The 18720-nt window shown below is 48.8% G+C and overlaps 1 protein-coding gene across 3 annotated transcripts in view; it reads left to right on the forward strand.

Moving 5' to 3' along the window:
• LOC113406949 (uncharacterized protein KIAA0895-like) overlaps window positions 1-18720 on the forward strand; it is a 45373-nt gene that overhangs the window by 17486 nt on the left and 9167 nt on the right. For all 3 annotated transcript variants that reach the window (XM_026653867.1, XM_026653869.1, XM_026653868.1), the window contains 2 exons: window positions 15558-15690; window positions 17837-18142. In XM_026653867.1, the coding sequence (XP_026509652.1) occupies window positions 15558-15690; window positions 17837-18142 (439 nt within the window). The remainder of the gene's footprint in view (window positions 1-15557; window positions 15691-17836; window positions 18143-18720) is intronic.

Raw genomic sequence — 18720 nt, forward strand, 5'->3', positions numbered from 1 at the left:
CCTGGAATTGGTCATGTACCAAGACGGCATAAAGCTGCTTTTGTCTTTACCCCACTCCGAGTCCTGCACTGAGCACAGCTTGACTGGCCCATTATAGCTGAGCGTGTATATATCCCTGGGGGGAGGGATAGCTCAGTGGTTTGAGCATTGGCCTGCTAAACCCAGGGTTGTGAGTTCAATCCTTGAGGGGGCCACTTTGGGAACAGGGGTAAAAATCTGTCTGGGGATTGGTCCTGCTTTGAGCAGGGGGTTGGACTAGATGACCTCCTGAGGTCCCTTCCAACCCTGATATTCTATGATTCTATATTGTATCAGACATGCCATATACAAAACCTATGAGGAGCTGCTATCTTTAGGCACCAGGGCCCACTCAGTGTGATATCTTATGGTCATGTGTTTCATCTGTGATGCTGTAATTAACATCAGTTAGCAGTGGTCAGGCTAGCTAGGGCCTGAGGTCAGTGAGTCACTGTGCTGGAAGCTGGAGAAATGTCGGAGTGTGACAGCTGCAGCGCTGCAGGAGGCGGGGGGGGGGGGGGGGGGCAGTGAGCTGCAGCTCATCGTGAATGGATTGGAAATTAGAGAGAAAAGCAACTTCAGCATCAAGGGGCAGGGGCCTGAAAGCACTGCGGGAGGAAACTCATTTCAATAAATACAAGTCTCAGCTGGGGTTTGTTCAGTGGGCTGATTGTTAACTTTAAGATGTGACGTTATGAATGTAATTCATGTTCCAATACGCAGAAGTGACACAACTCACCTAAAAATATTTTACAGAGCTCTAAATGAAGTAACACCGCTGCATGTGCCCCCAGAGATAACATTGGTGAAGCTTTATCTCCCTTCTGTGGGGGAATTCAAACAATTTGTAATATTTTATAAAGAATTTGCAGACCAACAGCAGCGTTTGATTGTGCGGACATCGGCATAGGCTGATTGAAGGGTGTAGCCAGCTGACAGGGTCTGGAAGTGCTAGAATTCCTCCTGGTCTGACAAGAGTGTTTGCTTCGTAGTTGATCAGGCCGTATGTAGCTTGGTGTTGAAGATTTGGGTGTAAGAGGATTTTGGATTAGACATGACTCCCATTCCTCTGTTTGGCACTGGCCAACCATCAAGAATGTGATTGGGCAAGATAAGATTTACTCTCACTCCTTAAAAAGCAACAGAGAGTCCTGTGGCACCTTTAAGACTAACAGATGTCAAAACATCTGTTAGTCTTAAAGGTGCCACAGGAGACTCTGTTGCTTTTTACAGATCCAGACTAACATGGCTACCCCTCTGATACCTCTCACTCCTTAGTGAATGCTGTACTTACCAGTAGCGTAACAGAGTAAGCCCTGGATTGCCTTGCCATGCTTTTGACCACAGGCCCTGGAACAAGCCCAATGAGTGTGACATTTACACACACCCAAGGCTAGCAGGTCTAAAAGATGAACTGTCCTGCAGATTAATCTGTCCAATGTCTCTGTCACTGCAGTGACCGAGTTTTTCAGACATATAAGCACATCACAAACCAACTAGCTAATGCTGTCAGTGGTTTTAGGAGTTAAATTCCTGAAGGTAATGTATCATGTGTCTTTTGGATCCAATCCTTTCTCTTACTACTTCTCAAGACAATATACTCCAAGCATAGGTGCCGACTCCGTGGGTACTCCAGGGCTGGAGCACCCACGGGGAAAAATTGATGGGTGCTGAGCACCCACAGGCAGCTCCCCGCCCCCCCCCCCCGCCTCTACTCACCTCCGCCTCTGCCTCCTCCCCTGAGCATGCCGCCGGGACCTGCTTCTCCCCCCTCCCTCCCAGTGCTTGTGCCGCGAAACAGCTGTTTCGCGCGGCAAGCCTGGGAGGGAGGGGGGAGGAGGAGGAACGCGGCGCGCTTGGGGGAGGAGATGGGGCCGGGGCGGGGATTTGGGGAGGGGTCCAATAGGGGCAGGAAGGGGCGGACTTTGGGGCTGGGGTGGAGTTGGGGTGGGGCCGGGGGGGGGCACAAGCATCCACCGGCGCCAAAAAAAGTTGGTGCTTGTGACTCCAAGCTCATTTCTCTGTCCTTGTTCGTCAGAGCAGTGTGTAAAGCCAGGACTCCTAGCACCACTGCATAGACTTCTGCTGTTTGATCCAAAGAGGTAACGCTTTTACCTAGACGGTTCCTATCGACTCAACGTGAACATCCAACACAAATTGAATCATTGGTTCACTAATCACCCGCACCCCGCAAAAAAACCAAGCAACTCAAAATCACCTTTTGACCTAGTGGAAGCAAGTATCATTCAGCCCCTGTTTCCAGATGGTGAAAATGAGATCAGAGATTCTGCAAGCTCGTGTCCTCTTTGCCAAGATGGGTTTTTAACTGAAGTAGTATGTTTTCATAGCTGCAGAGTTTAGAGCTCCTCACATCGCTCAGTTCTCTGGCATCCCACTACCCTTCCCTGTGGAATTGGACAGTTAAGGTTGTGAACAGACCATCTGGGATTCCAGCCCTATATGCCACTCCGGCAGGGTGTAGGAAGCATACACAGCTCGCAAGGGCTCCGTGGAGTATCTCCTTCTCCCACCCCCCAGTGCAGGCACTGCATTGCTCTGCCTTAGATAGCCCTACACTGGCACCCCTCCAACAGCTGAGCTGGAGTCAGGGTGGAGCCACATTGCCCATTGCTATACCCTGCTGAGGTATTCCTGGAAGGCTGCCATAACTTAAAGAAGCCCCCAGGGTTGCCTGAGTTACACCGGGGGTGGGATGGGGAGTGCTCCCAGAACAGATCAGAATCGGGAGGCCACCCTACCTTTGGCCTGGGCCAGGCATGCTGGGTCTCCGCCAGTGGCAGCACAGAATCTCAGCCACACCATTTAATTTAAAACATGATCAGAACGTTGTAGTGAAAATTCAAGTACTTGAAAGCCAGGAAACAGGGAACTAATGTGGTGCGGACACAATTTCAGTGTCCTCTAGCTGCCTGTCCCCAGCCAGATACCCCCCTGCAATTCTGGGGTCTCCAGAGGAGCTGCATTCAATAGCAGTAGTGTATACAGTAAGAAGTGTTGATGAAGCACCACTGATCGTGTCTTAGAGACAGAGCCCAGCCTCACCCAACAGCCTGGTCTGACTCCACAGTGATGGACGGCAAGTGGGCTGCAAAGGGGGCTCCTCCCCACCTAGGCTGTGTCTAAACTGAAGTTTGGGTCTGCTGGAACTCAAGGTGATTGGCAGTTAACACCTTTGCAAATGCTAATCTAGACTAAGCCAGAGCAAAGTCTGGGTTTAAATCCTGGACCACGCACTTGTGAGTGTCTAGATTAGCATTTGTAAAGCCAGATTGAGTTAGTTACTTTGGTAGCAATCGCTCCAGTATAGCTGGTGGCAGAGCAGCAGCCCAGCTCTCTCACCTCCCCCACCCCTGCCCTGACCAGTGAGAAGCTGACTGCAGAGAACCCTAATGGGCTGCTTGGGCCAAGCAGTGGTAGTGGCTTCCAGAGCAGCGAGGGCGCAGCTCCCATCCTCCCTCTATCCCTGGTCTCTGGGCATCAAGGGATATACTGATCTGGGAAGCCAGAGTACCACGGGTTCCTGCACATCGAGGAGCATTCCACTGGTAAGTCTTTTTGCATTACAATTGATGCTGAGTATTAAAGACTTCCTTCAGGATGGTTCAGGCCGTAGATCCTGACCCTGTCTGGCTCTGTTCTGGCTCAGGGCGGAGGTGATGTTGCAAGAGCTCATAGAGACCTCCCCACACTGCCCATGACTCTTCCAGCTGCTCCCACTCCCTGCAGCAAAGGAACTCCCCGCCTATCCCGGTGAGTACTGCACTGTTATGAAATACAACTCAAGTGGTCTTTGACGTGGCTTCAGTCAGGTTCCATTCTGCACTGCGCTGGCCTTGCCCATGGAGACAGTTGGTGTATGAGGGACAGGACTGACTGGGTGTGTCTACCCTGCAGCTGGGAGCGTGCCTCCAAGCCCCCGTAGACAGACTCGAGCTAGCTCTGCTCAAGGCAGCACGCTAAAAATAGCAGGCTGTACACTGCAGCATGGGCTAACCACCTGAGCTCAGAGCCGGGCAGGCTTGGACTCAAGCCACCACCTGAGCTGCAACCCTCCTCTCAGCTCCTGAAAGGTGCGGGGGTGAAATATCCTTGGCTGCTTCCTGTATCAGCCCTGATTGGCTGCTCCTGCCCATCAGGTGGGGCAGTGGGGAAGGCAGCCAGTCAGAGGAGGGTTTCTCTCAGGCAGGGCTGATATTCATAAGGAGATGGAGCTTCTGGCAGCATTGCCAACTGGCTCCAGGCTGGCTGAAATCCTGTCACTCGAAGAAATTGTGAGAGCTGGTGACTCTATCAGCCCTGCTTTGTTAACACTTGTGTGATCCTCCCACTGTTCTGTGGTACCTTGGAAAAAATCTCATGTGGCCCAAACTTTCCAGGATAGGGGCCTGAGATAGGGACAGTTCTGTACAGTCTACAGAAAGTAGGGATTCCCCCCTTGGGGACTGATCAGCCAGGACTCCTGACAAAATACACTCAGACATGTTAGTATCTAGAATCGTGTCCTGCGTTCCTAGCCCTCAGCAGTCAGTAACTCCCCAGCACACCTTTATAGGTAGCAGCCACCCCTTTGCTACATACCCAGAACATGGAGTATCAAAGAATGCTTCACTCTTGGCTTTAGCCCCTGGTGCATTGGTCAAAGGAGGTATCTTTGTGCTGTTTGATAACCAAGGTGATTTCAGCTGTAAATATTGCACCCTCAAATGCCACTGATTGTCCAGCTGTTTCTTAAAAACAATGAGGAGTCCGGTGGCACCTTAAAGACTAACAGATTTATTTGGGCATAAGCTTTTGTAACCTCCCTCCAGTCTGATAGTTCACTTTTCAGCACAACCTGTTGTCATTTCCCTTAGTCACCTCACAATTCTGTACTAATCACCATCTTCTCCAATTTAACTAATAGTTTCCCACATGGTGCTATGTCAGCGCTTTACTGAAGTCCAGCTATATTAGATTTACCGCATTTCCCTTGTCTAAAAACTCAGTTATCAAAGAAAGGCATCAGACTAGTCTGGCACGAAGCAGGTAATGAGTTATCTTTACAAGTTCCATTTAAACACCATCGTTTGCATGAACCACATTTGTGTGGAGAAGAGTCGGCTAAGCTAGAGCGGGGCTGTAAAGGGCATGAGTATCCTGCAGTTGGTAGGGAAAAATTCAAAGAAGCGTTGTTCTCCTACTCAGAAAGAAATCTTTTCATTTCCTGTGGTGCAGCCCACAAAGGTGAGTTCTTTGAAAGTGGAAAATATGTCACACGGAATAATGTAAATCACAATCTCTTGTATTAGAGCTGATCAGAAATGTTCCAGCAGAATGTTTTTGACAGATTGCCCTCCCATCTCCTCAGGAGCCCACCTGGCCGGCTGCTGGTGCCACCAGAGCTCCCAGGATCCTGGGTCCTTCTGGCGGGCTGCCATGAGCCAAGGCCCCAGGCTCCCTGGGCACGTGGCTCAGGCTCCCTGACTCCCTGGGAAGCCAGTTGCCCAGCTACACGGGGAACTTGTCAAAAAATTTGGTTCCTTGTTCCCCACACAGCCCAGCCAGAGCCATCCTGGGCTCACTCAGATAACGAGGATTTTCAGCGGTGCCCTGGGTTTTGTGGAGGAGTCATGCTCTTTGATCCAGGAAAGGTGTGAACTGCAGCTGCTCATCCAACAACAGAGAATTTGGCAGGCAAAGAAGACTGGCACAGAGGTGAGCTCTTGTCCCACCATAGACTGCCCGGCTGGGGGAAAGCACTTCTTTTTAGAACAGGAGAACTTTGATCCTGGGTGGGGAGTTTGTATTCTCCTGCACGTTCCCAGGATTTAATGCTCTAAATTCAATCCTCCTTGTTTCCTTCATACAGGGGCAACTGCGAGTGACAAGATAGCACATGTGCACTTTGCCCAGCCCTCCCTGCCAGCGGAGGATTGTGCATTCGTTGATGGCCTGACAATGGAGATCTGCAGGCTGATGAGAGAATGTCATGCTCGTTCCCCCTACAAAAACAGCGGATCATAAGTGTCAGAAATATGGTGTATGTCTGGGCAGTGCACTGGACACCAGATGAGCAGGAGAGCAGGCTAGGACTGAGTCTGGCGTCAGAGTCAACAGCTGCACTGCAGGCACCAAGTTTCCTTAGAAGGACACTTCTGCTGGCATTGAACCGGGACATCCCTGCATGGGCAGCAGGAGAACAACCTTGGTGATGCAGTGTCCTCTGGCTCCATTCCATTTAACTCTGGCCGATTTTACCTCGACCTCAGCCCCAGCTGGAACACACCCTCACCATCACACATACCTGGCATGAGACACTGGATTATCAGACAGAAACTTGGTTAAATGATGTTAAGATTGCAAAGTGAATCCTTTAAAAATCAGGAAATAGCTACAATAGGTTTGCACGTGCACCCTTAACTCGGTCCTCTTGTGCATATACATTCTAATACACTGCCCTCCACCTTGTTTAATCACTTAGACATGTGCAAAATAAATACAAAGGGGAGTGAAACATTGCCAGATCAGAACTGTCCACTCGCCCCGTGGGAGTGTTTTACAGCCATTAGCACAGGTGTCAATGATGACATGCAGGGAAGACAGTGGGGGATCAGGCAGTCTTTACCTGTACAACAACATGCTGCTATTTCTGCGGAATCACAGGTTCATTCAAGCCCCGATTCAGGAAAGCATCCCTAGTGAGGGCAGCACTTAAGGACATGCATAAGTCCTATTGCACATGCTTAAAGTGCTGTCCTGAGACACTGCTTCAGTGTGCAGGTTGGACATTGCACAGTGTAAGCAGGAAGTTGCTACATTTATTTTTAAATAACTCAGTAGAGCAGAGGTGCACACAGAACACTAGTGGCCAAACCAAACAGAAATCAACCCTTTTCGCTGTGCAAGTTCCAGGCACTATTTTTCACTCTGTCATTCCGCAACTGATGATTTTTATTCTATTAAATGAGTGCAGCCCAGCCTCGTCACAGCTCACTGTCCTGCCTGCACTCCTGAAGTGGATTATGCTCTCAGTGAGGCTGGTGCAGATTTGAAGCTCATTGACTTTAATGGATTTACTTCAGATTTGTCCTGCCGTAACAAATTTGGATTAGAACAAGTCAGGGATCCATGGGACCGTTGCCTCATTCCCAGAGCCCCATCCATCCTGTGCACTGAATGAGATAGGACTCTTGGGGGAAACAATAGCGTGTGATCATGTAATTAAAGACTGCACTGTAGTACTATAATGCACACGCATACATGGGTCAGAATTAAGGTTACTTGGGCAACATTAACTTTGGCATTTCTAAACTTTTGAGTGTTCCACTTTGTAACCTTAAAGTTCTTTTATCTAGATGGTTTGGCTAGCCCAGGGGTCGGCAACCTCTGGCACGCGGCTCGCCAGGGTAAGCACCCTGGTGGGCTGGGCCAGTTTGTTTACCTGCCGCGTTGGCAGGTTCGGCCAATCGCGGCTCCCACTGGCCGCGGTTCACTGTCCCAGGCCAATGGGGGCGGCAGGAACCCGTGGCCAGCACATCCCTCGGCCCGCAGCAGGTAAACAAACTGGCCCGGCCCGCCAGGGTGCTTACCCTGGCGAGCTGCATGCCAGAGGTTGCCGACCCCTGGGCTAGACCAACACAAGAACTCAGAAAGCAAGCCAAGATTGGAATTCATCTCAAAATATCCTATTGGTTAAGGCAGAGTGCCATTTCATTCAGTTCACACTTGCACATTGAATGAAACCTGGCTCACAGTATTTTTTGTAGGACTTGGAATTCCACATGCATGTGCAGACCAGCTATGCTTTGCTGTGAAACACAGAGACTCACAGAGCAGGTGCAGCACAGGTGCAAAGAATCATTACAGCCTCATAGCTCAGCTGAATTGAAGTTGATTTTTTGCTGGAAAACTGAAAGGCGCTTCTCCTCACTAAGGACTATGGCAAGCTTTGACTTTCCAACCTGAAAAACTTCACCCCAAAATAAAACCAGTGGAAAGGGGATTTTTAATGGAAATGGTCGGCAACCTTCACTGTAAGTGCCTTGCAGCTCCAGCCATCACTGCAATCCAAAGTGCTGAGTTCACCTGGTGCGTCACTGGGCACTGACATTTGGGACACCCTGGTGGGTTTGCTGTCGGTTCTTTTCATCAGAATATGTTTTGCTGTTATCATTCCCTTTGTATTGCAGTGTCTGTCAAACCATTGCTTGTTCAACACGGGATTTCCAATAAATCGCCGTTAGTTGAAATAACAACTTTGCCTCTCTAGTTCCTTTCCCCATCTGACGCGCTCAGTGGTTCCGTGAGCTCACCCACAGAAAGATGTGGACTATCATGCTGAAAGCTCCAACCCTCATTTACTCAGTTGAGCCAGGCTGTACTGGAGAAACCTGTGGCAAAGAGACCCATAGTCCGTACTGTGCTGTGACCCCACTGCAGCCAGTGGAGCGTATGACAGTGTAAAACAGCTGCTGGTCGAGAGCCAGCCCAAAGAGTGGAAGACAATGCTCTGAAAAATGGCTTTACACAATTGTACTTGATCCATGTGGCTCCCAAGGCCTCGGTGTGATGTTTTTTTCAAGTTCCCAGGACTGTCAGTCCCCTTGTTACCCCTCTGCCTGCAAGTCAGAGACTTGCAGGTGCTTAAAGGGATGTCAGCTCCCGGATGCCACTAGCCTGCTAGCCACCCACACAATCTCGGGGCTGTGTCAGCCCTTACTTTGCCTTAACAGTAGGTGAACCCCTTTGAAGCATTCCCCTGTGATATCCAGCCCATCACAGAAATATCAGGTTTGCTATCCCCAAGGGAACAGCGTACACACCAGCTTGTTTGAGTCAACTGAGGATCAGTTCCTATATAACATCACAGCACTGAGATATATTTATAGTGAAAACAAGTTTTTTATCAAAGATAAAGATTTAAGAGATACTGAGTAAGGATAATGGAAACAGAAAGGTTATATATAAAACCAAACCCATACACGCTTTCTAGAGACTAAACCTAACCTTTACAGCCTAACCACTTGTCTAAAAGGAGCCTTACCTCACTTGTATGTCCTTCACAGTGCTCCCAAGCAGGGCAGGTTGGCATCCTGTTTTCAGGAATGTGATCACCCTGTCCAATTCCTTCCTCAGGTGCAGGATAAAGAGGTGTCCTTTTGCCTTCTCCTTATAACCCCCAAAATTCATTGTTTCGTCCCCAGGGTAAAGGGACTTACAATGCTTCATTTACATGTGACCCGAGGCAGAGAGGTGAACATATATCCTTTGTCTGGCCGAAACCTGTTTCTCAATCCTCCCTTGATTCAGACTTTATTAGGAATATATTTTTGGTATACACACACACACACAAAACATCGTACATAGTATTTGTACATATATGTCACAACAATGTTAATGACCAATGTGACCCTTGCTTTTATTGAAGACCCCACCTGTATGGAGAAATACTATGTAAGCCATGTGCTAGGGGTGGTGAGATTGTGAGGCCTGTGTGATGTTATGAGTTTAATATAATATCTCATTGAAAGGTGACAGGGCCAGAAAGAGTTAATTAACTCACAGACTGACCTGCCCCAGAGCCGAACTTTAGAAACTGGTTAGGAAGCTATGTAAATGAACAGAGCTTTGAAATGCAAGTCTGCATTGTTAGAGATAGAAGGGTAGATGTTTGCTCAGGTCTTGTGATATAAGCAAACAAGTCTTGTCTATTGCTATAGCTTTGATTCAAAGATCAAAAAAGGAATATTAACATTTAGGAAGATACTTAAGTGAAATAGTATTATTGTCTCTATGTCTCTTTGAAGGTCGTGGTAAGCTATATCTGAACTGTTTAATGGATAAATTATCCTGTGCTAATTGCCATAATGTTTAGGAGAAGGGAAGTTAAGCCTATTGTTTTCTCAGGCCAAAAGGCTGCAGGAAATGTATAAAAACCCTGGGACACGATCCTTCTTCATCTCAGATCTGCTTTGGGTTTCAAGAGGGGGAAACCTTAAGCCATAAGGATTGAGATCCCCAGTCACTGACTGGAGTCACCCTGAATATGGACATTGGACTATACCCTATGGACTATTTCTAAAAGAACTTTTGGCAACTACAAGCTCATCTCTACTATGCATCTGAACCTCAAGAATTGAATTCAAGTCTGTATGTATATTGATCTGTTAACCAACTCTCTCTCTCTTTTCTTTTTTAATAAATTTTAGCTTAGTTAATAAGAATTGGCTCTAAGCATGTATTTTGGGTAAGATCTAAGTTATAATTGGACCTGGGTATGTGGCTGACCCTTTGGGATTGGAAGAACCTTTTCTTTTATATGATGAGATAAGATTTTCAGTCATCATCATCATATCTGACGTGTGTCTGGATGGAGGCCTGAGGCTGGGCACTTTAAGGGAACTGCGTTGTTTGAACTTCTGAGTAACCAGTGAAGTACTATAGAAGCTGTTCTGTGCTGGCTTGGTAAATTTAAGTATTGGAATATCCACCAGCATTTGGGGTTTGTCTGCCCCATTTTGTTTGCAGTTCACCCTGATTGAGTGACCTTAGCTGGCTCCCACAGGCAGCATCGTCACAGCCTGTCAGGAGTTACTGTTACAGAACAGTGAACCCTTTGCCAGTTGGCAGTGAGGGGCTCTGAGGGTCACACTTGGTAGTCTCGTTTTCCCCAAGAAACTGCTTTGCCCTTTATGAAGGTGTTAAAATACCATGTGCCTGCAGGCTTCAGAGAGCAGCCCCTCCATTGCAGACCCCAGAAAGAAGAGCATAGGAGAGACAAACATTAGCAAGAGCCCAGAGCATCCCACACAAATCTCCTTCGGTCCCCAAACCAATCTTTATAAATGTACCACGAGGGTACGTTCCTCCCTAAGTCCCCAACAGTAAGTCCTGCCAGGCTGGTGCCTCATCACAGGCAAGGCCAAAGGGAACTCAGCCTGCACGTCTCGGCCCTCATTGCTCCTAAACGGGAGACCACGAGAGATGGAAGACAGTACGAATAAAAGTGGGTCTCAAGGCGGCAGTCGCTGCCTGGGACATGTTACTGCAGGGGAATCTGCAGGTTTGGGACCATGGCACGCACAGTGAATAAGAAATAAATATTAAAGCAGAAGCAAAACCTGAATGAGCAGAGGACTTCCTTCCTCCGGCATTGTGTTGTGGCACTGGTCTAGGTGTAGCCACTGGCACAAGTGCCAGAGGGCACTGGAGGAGGAGGAGTTCTTTGCTTGTGTGAGGTTGGGCCGTGCACTGGTACATACATGGCTGCTTGGGAAGAAGAGACCCAAATCCTCCACTTGGGGCACTTCCCATATTGCCCCCTCGCTCTGCATAGTTCATTAGGACAGGGAACAACCCCACGTGTTCTTGAGTTAGGCCGCAAAAAGTCATTTCCACATACCCGGAGAATGTAAAGAAAATTGCAGGTGGGAGGTGTGTGGGGAAATTAAGGTAAAGGAAGAATAATACGGTGAACAGTATTACTATGTTCATTGTAACAGGTGCATCATTGGGGCTTATGCTTAAATCAGGCAAAAGCAAATACACTATCTGATGTCCCTGAAAGTTCGTCTTAGATCTGCCACACTGTTCACCCCGTGCTGGCCTTTCGATGAGGCTGAGACCACTGGGCCAAAGTTAACCTGTGTAAGTTCTGACCCAGGAGCTGGTGAGCCAAAGTGCCCAGTCAGGTATGGAATATTTGGGGTGGGCGGCACCAGAGGGTATGTTTCAGTGTAGGCTAGCCATGTCTCTGGCTGTGGGGACTGTAAGGTAATTGGGAACCTCTGGCTGGACTTAGAACAAAAGTTCCCCAAGCTAGGTGAGCCAATGCTGCTGCTCCTATCAGAGAGAGCAGGAATGGGCCACCTGGTTGTTTCAAGTTCACCAGCAGATGGCGCACAAACAAGAATCTAAAAATCTTGTAATACATTCTCATCATGGATTGGCCATTATACCAGGCTGCCGTATGAGGCAGCCAACATTCTGGCTGTGGTTTCGCACAGAAAGGACCCAATGTGACAGAGTTCTACTGGCTGCCTGGATGAAATACTTATTACAGGTGTAAATGAGGCAGCTAATTTGAGAGACCTAGTCCTGTGCTGCAGTGGTTTGAAGGGTCTGTGTTTCTGGGAAAGAAGGGTTTTTTCACAAGTGGGTCATAGAGATTAGCCTCTAAGGCCTCTACCAGAGAAAATAGAGTTACTGAGAATGTCACAAGTCACCACTGAGATCCTAGTGAGCTCTGGTTACTTCATTAACTGGAAAACTTCTTCTGTCCTGTCTACAGTAAAAATCCCACAAACCAAAACCCAGCGCTGTGGTTGTTCAGAACGGATAAGAGTGAAGAATGTCACAAGGCATTTGATGCAGACCAATATCCTCATTTCTTTGAAGGTGCTAGTAGAGTTTGATGTCCAGGTGGAGCCTCACCTGTGGGGAGAAGTGGGTTTGGTCACAAATGGCAGATGGGACCAAAAGGCCAGCCAGTCACTTTCAGAACCGCAAGTCAAGCAGATAAAAAAATGTGCTCAGATGTAACACAGCGTTCTGTTAGGAGTGAAGAAATTCCAGGAGTTTCTGTAGGAGAGAAATTCTACTTTAATCACAGACACAGAATCACTGGTCACAATTCTTGACTCCAAAATGGGATGGCCGGTTTTAGCAGCTTCGAAATTACAGAAATGTGTTCTGAAGCTAACATCTTATCACTGTGCCACCTGGTACAAACCGCCTGAAAACTTCAAAAGCACTTCTGCTGTTAAAGATTAGAAAGACCCAAATCCCATTCTCAGAATCTCCTTTGTGGAGATTCTGTTCCTGTTGCTGAATGACACTTTCTGCTTATGACACATAGCAAACTTCATTACCAACTCCTAGAGTACTTTATAGATTTGTCATCACCCTCCATTTGCAGAGTGGAAAACTGAGGCACAGCAGAGGGAGGAAGGGAGCTGCCTGAGGTTACGCAGCCAAGTCCAGGGCACTTGGAGAGAACTCTGATCCTAGCAGGTGATTTGACTATTGTCAGTGAAGAATGATGTAAGCTGGAAGCAGCTCAAAAAGAGAATTCAGCAGAGGGACTATAATGCGGGGTTTCCATGCAGTGATACCAGAATCCATGCCAGCTTTCAGAATTCCACTGTGACTTCAAGCCCCACTGGCAAAGCTTGAGTAAGAACTGGTGGCCAGTTCTACTGCTCTTCCCCTCCCCCCCCCCATCCATAAAGCTTGTCAACCTGTCAAAGAAAGCTATTAGTTTGGTTTGACGTGATTTGTTCTTGACAAAGCCATGCTGACTGTTACTTATCACCTTATTGTCTTCTAGGTATTTGCAAATTGATTGCTTGATTATCTGCTCCATTATCATTCCGGACTGAAGTTAAGCTGACTGGTCTGTAATTCCCTGGGTTGTCCTTATTCCTCTTTTTATAGATTGACACTATATTTGCCCTCTTCCAGTCCCCTGGAATCTTGCCTGTCTTCCATGAGTTTTTGAAGATAATCTGTGGCTGGCTCAGATATCTCCTCAGTCAGCTCCTTGAGTATTCAAGGATGTATTTCATCAGGCCCTATCGATTTGAAGACATCTAACTTGTCTAAATAATTTTTTTAACTTGTTCTTTCCCTAATTTAGCCTCAGATCCTACCTTACTTTCACTGGCATTCACTATGTTAGATGTCCAATCGCTACTAACCTTTTTGGCAAAAACTGAAACAAGCAAGTCATTTAGCTCTTCCGCCATTTCCACGTTTTCTGTTATTGTCTTTCCCCTCTCATTGAGTAATGGGCCTACCCTGTCCTTGATCTTCCTCTTGCTTCTAATGTATTTGTAGAATGTTTTCTTGTTACTCCTTATGTCTCTAGCTAATTTAATCTAGTCCTGGTGATTTATTACTGTTTAATTTATCCTCAAACCTCCGCTATTGATGCCTCAATCTGGGACAGTTCCTCAGATTTGTCACCTAAAAAGATTGGCTCAATTGTGGGAATCTTCCTCACACCCTCTGCTGTGAAGAGTGATACAAAGAATTCATTTAGCTTCTCTGCAAGGGCCTTGTCTTCTTTGAGTGCTCCTTTAGCACCTCAATCATCCAGTGTCCCATGGATTGTTTGGTAGCTTTCTGCTTCTGATGTACTTTAAACATTTGTTAGTTTTTGTGTCTTTTGCTAGTTGCTCTTCCAATTCTGTTTTTGGCCTGCCTGGTTATACCTACACTTGACTTTCAGAGTTTATGTTCCTTTCTGTTTTCCTCAGTAAGATTTGACTTCCAATTTTGAAAGGATGTCTTTTTGTCTCTAATCTCCTCTTTTACTCTATTGTTTAGTGGTGAAGATTTTTTGGTCCTGTTACTGTTTTGTTTTTATTTGGGCTGTAACTATAGTTTGAGCTTCTATTATGGTGTTTTTAAAAAGTTTCCATGCAGCTTGCAAGGATTTCACTCTTGTGACTGTTCCTTTTAATTTCCATGTAACTAGATTCTTCGTTTTTGTGTAGTCCCCCTTTTTGAAGTTCAGTGCTACGGTGGTGGGTTTCTTTGGTATTTTCCTACCTACAAGACAGTTAAATTTAATTACATTGTGGTCGCTATTACTGAGCAGTTCCAGCTATGTTCACCTCTTGAACCAGATCCTGTGCCACTCAGGACTAAATCCAGAACTCCCCCCACCCCCCCCTTGTGGGCTTCAGGACTAACTGCTCCAAGAAGAAGTTGTCACGCTACCTGGAGTGGCTCACGACTGTGAGTGCCTACCTCAAGGCAGACTGTCAAAAACAGGGCAGACACCCCAAACTGCTGGTATGTTCTATAATTAGATTTCACCAACTCAGTACCAAATGTGAACTCCTGGATCACCATACCTGTCTTCCCATGGGGGCACAGACAATCCCGTGAGACTCTCCAGTCTATTTTGCCACCCAGACAAACTGAACTTAGTGATAAATGGTCACTTACACCCAAAATTACACCACATTTCAGGCTGCTTCCAGTCCCAAGAGACCAGTCACTTAGCCCAGATAAATTGGTACCTAGATCTTACACCAAAGACAATGCCTGTCCCAATCCTGTAATAAACTATCTAAAGGTTTATTAACTAGGAAAAAGAAATGAGTTACTTACAGGTTAAAGCAAGCAAACAACACACAGAAATGAGTTATCATCTAGATTCTGAGAGTGACAGAATTGTAGTGATCTGTCAATTCCAAGTGCCTTTCAGGGCAGACCCAGGAGGTAGCCCCTGGGTATCTCTGGCTTCAGTTTGGCTTCTCTGGCCCTGAGAGAGTTCAAACAGCGAAGAGATGAAAAATCTCCCCATCAACTATTTCTGTTTCCCGCTTCCAGCATTCAAAGCCAATGGACAAGGCCGGCACATACTGTTCCATGAGTGGACTGGGCAGTTAACAAAGCTTTTGTCTTATAATGGCCCACCTAAATTTTGATAGTCCTTCCTGGGAGTGCACAGTATCACCTAGGTGTGCATGGGGCTGCCGGTTGTGACCATGCCATCATCCTGACCCTTATTCTCCATCTGCCCCCAGGTGGTTGTTAATCTGACTGAGGATCTGCTGTCCCAAGCCGTGATGATGGTGGAGAACAGCCGGCCCACCCTGGTGATTAACCTGGCCGGAGCCCGGCAATACTGGCTGGAGGGCATGCTGCGCCACGAAATAGGTCAGAGCCGGGCTGGAGGCATGGGCCATGTGGGGCGCCGGGGATGTGGAGCCGCGCAGGGACTCGCCTGGAACTAACGCTCCTGCTGTTGAAAGGGAATAAAATGGAGCTGCATGTTGCATGGCCTTTGTGGGGTGGGGTGGGCAGAAGGAGGCTGGAGCCTATCATGTCACAGAGCCGGGAGGCAGTCGTCCTTCCCTATAGGCCTCTGGGGTAACCACCCTGGAAATAACACCCTGAGCTGGGAGCACCTCAACCTCTCAAAGCTACTGACGATAGGAGGGAGGGAGGAGAAGAGCCAGAGGTGGTGAGGGGCTGCAGAGCCTGACTGGATCCAGTGCCAGGACCCCTTGGAGCTGGCTCTGCACAACGGTGGGTTGAGGACTCGGCCCTACATGGAGAATGCCGATGGAGGGAGGCACAGAGGGGGTTGGTTAGGGCAGCAGGCGGGGGTAGGACGCCAAGAAAAACTGCTCAGAATTTTTCACAGTGGACATTTTTTTCATTGCAAAATGGCCCTTTCTTCTTCAAAGGCCTCTGTGATCCCCATGGGGGAGTTGCCCCTTGGCGGCAAGCATAGAGCCCTCTTCGAAGCCGTGTCCATTGGGGAGCAGAGCCCATGGCACTGAACACTGAACACATGGCACTGATGGCTGGAAGAGCCAAAGCACTCTCGGCCGTGCCCATTGCTGTGAGGGAGGGTTAACGCGAGTGCTGGAATTAGTTGAAAAGGTGTTAGTGTAGTATTAGGACAGGGCAGGATGGTGTTAGGGCGGTGTTAGCGCAGCGTAGGAGCACTACCACTATAGTTACACACAGTTACACATGGGGGAGGGATAGCTCAGTGGTTTGAGCATTGGCCTGCTAAACCCAGGGTTGTGAGTTCAATCCTTGAGGGGGCCATTTAGGGATCTGGGGCAAAAATCTGGGGATTGGTCTTGCTTTGAGCAGGGGGTTGGACTAGGTCCCTTCCAACCCTGATAGTCTATGATTCATTAAACTAGGGTTGCAAAATCAAGCTTTCAGAAGCACCAGAATTAGGGCTCCCCCTCCAACCTCCCTTTGGTCTCCTTGTGCATATGCATTAGGATATAGGCTTTAATTGCAGGATCACATGCTACCTTTTCCATAGGACCCTGCCTCATTCGGTGCCCACTGAAAGACCATTCAGAGCTCTCAGACAAAGGTGTCCCCTCCCAGGAGGTGCTTTCTCAGGGCTAGGATGGGAGAAGGCAAGGAGAAACCTGACGCACATTGGAAGGGGTGCCAGTGCCACCTCAGCATCCCAAGTGCAAGTGGTGGGGGGGAGGGCTCTAGAGCAGGGTTCTCAACCTTTTTCTGTCGGAGGCCTCCCCCAACATGCTATAAAAACTCCACGGCCCATCAATGCCATATAAAAGCCAGAGCCAGCGTTAGAGAGGAGTAAGCAGGGTAATTGCCGGGTGCCCCAAACCACAGGAGGCCCCGCAGAGCTACGTTGCTCAGGCTTCAGCTTCAGCCGCAGGTGGCAGGGCTCGGGGCACCGGGCTTCAGCCCTGCACAGTGGTGCTTCAGCTTTCTGCCCTGGGCCCCAGCACGTCTAACACTGGCCCTGCTTGGCGGAGCCCCTGAAACCTGCTCACTGCCCCCCCGGGGGCCCCGGATCCCTGGTTGAGAAGCACTGCTCTAGAGAGAGGCCTGAGGGAGGGTTGTTCATTTCTAGTTATTGAACCATGGAGCCTAGAGTTTGTAAAAGTTTGTTAAACTCAGCAGTGAAGCCATCTGGCCCCGGGGGACAGTTTAGATATCAAAGGATTAATTGAGTATTATTCCAGCCCTCCTGCCACCAGTCCTAGAGCATAGCTAGTGGCTGCTGTGCCTCTTAGCGCTGAGGGAGAAGATCAAATGTCAGAGGTTTTGTCAGAGAGACAAGGTGGGGGAGGTAATACCTTCTATCGGACCGACTTCTGTTGGTGAGAGAGACCAGCTTTTCTTAGACTTGTATCTGCTGAAAGAGCAGCTGTGGGGTTTGCCATGTCCCTTATCAATGTGGGGAATGATTTCCCCCCAATGCTCCTGATTTCCTAGCCCCATTGCCCAGGGGCTTTCACGGGGTGCGTGAGACACGGGTTGTAGCTGACTAATTTCTCTCCCTTGTCTTCTCTAGGCACGCACTACATCCGTGGGGTGAATAATGCCCGCCAGCCTTGGCACAGCATGGAGGGCCGTAAGCGGTACGGCCTGAAGCCTGCTAACCCCACAGAAGAAGGCCTGGCTAGTCTGCACAGTGTCCTCTTCCGTAAGCAGCCCTTTCTGTGGCGGGCAGCGCTGCTGTACTACACCGTCCACCAGGCCAGTCACATGTCCTTCAGCGCGCTCTTCCAGCACTTGGAGCAGTACGTCCAAGACGCCCGGGTCCGGTGGGAGTACTGCGTGCGGGCAAAACGAGGCCAGACTGACACCTCACAGCCAGGTGGGCAGATAGCGCCACGGCAGAGACAGGCCCGTGGGTGGGGCTGGGACTTGGTGGTTAAGACACTGGGCTGGGAGGCTGGGGTCTGTTCCCAGCTCTGCTACTGCCCAGGGGTGAGTCCCTGTTCTCCTGCCCTATGTTCCAGCTTGTCTCAGCCGAGCACGGAGGGTCTCTTGCTGGGTGTGTGCAGGGCTGGGGACTTGCTGTTTTAGGTGGGGATTGGCAGGAAAGGGAGGGTGAGCGTGGAGGGCAGGTGGCAGGAGGGGGATGGTGCAGACACCCATCAGCACAGGGTCCAGCATGAGAACTGTACAAGGCCGTGGTGTCACAGCTGGGCCCTGCTCTGGCTAGTGGAGTCCGTGGTGGCCCCTGCCAGCAGCTCCTTTCTAACCTGAGCTCACGTGGCTGGGGAAGGGGACACCCTGGTGGGGGGGTGTCTTCCCTGAAAGGTTCTCCCTTTCTTGTGTCGCTGACTAGCTTTGAAGGTCACCCTTTAAGTCCTCTGCAAAAATGAATTAAAAAAGTAGCCTCAGGTCCTAGCCCAGCCCCTGTCATTTGGCTGTGCGAGAGACCCACAT

Source organism: Terrapene carolina, unplaced genomic scaffold (genome assembly GCF_002925995.2).
Source record: "Terrapene carolina triunguis isolate 2854851 unplaced genomic scaffold, T_m_triunguis-2.0 Scaffold166, whole genome shotgun sequence".
NCBI classification, from domain to species: domain Eukaryota; kingdom Metazoa; phylum Chordata; order Testudines; family Emydidae; genus Terrapene; species Terrapene triunguis.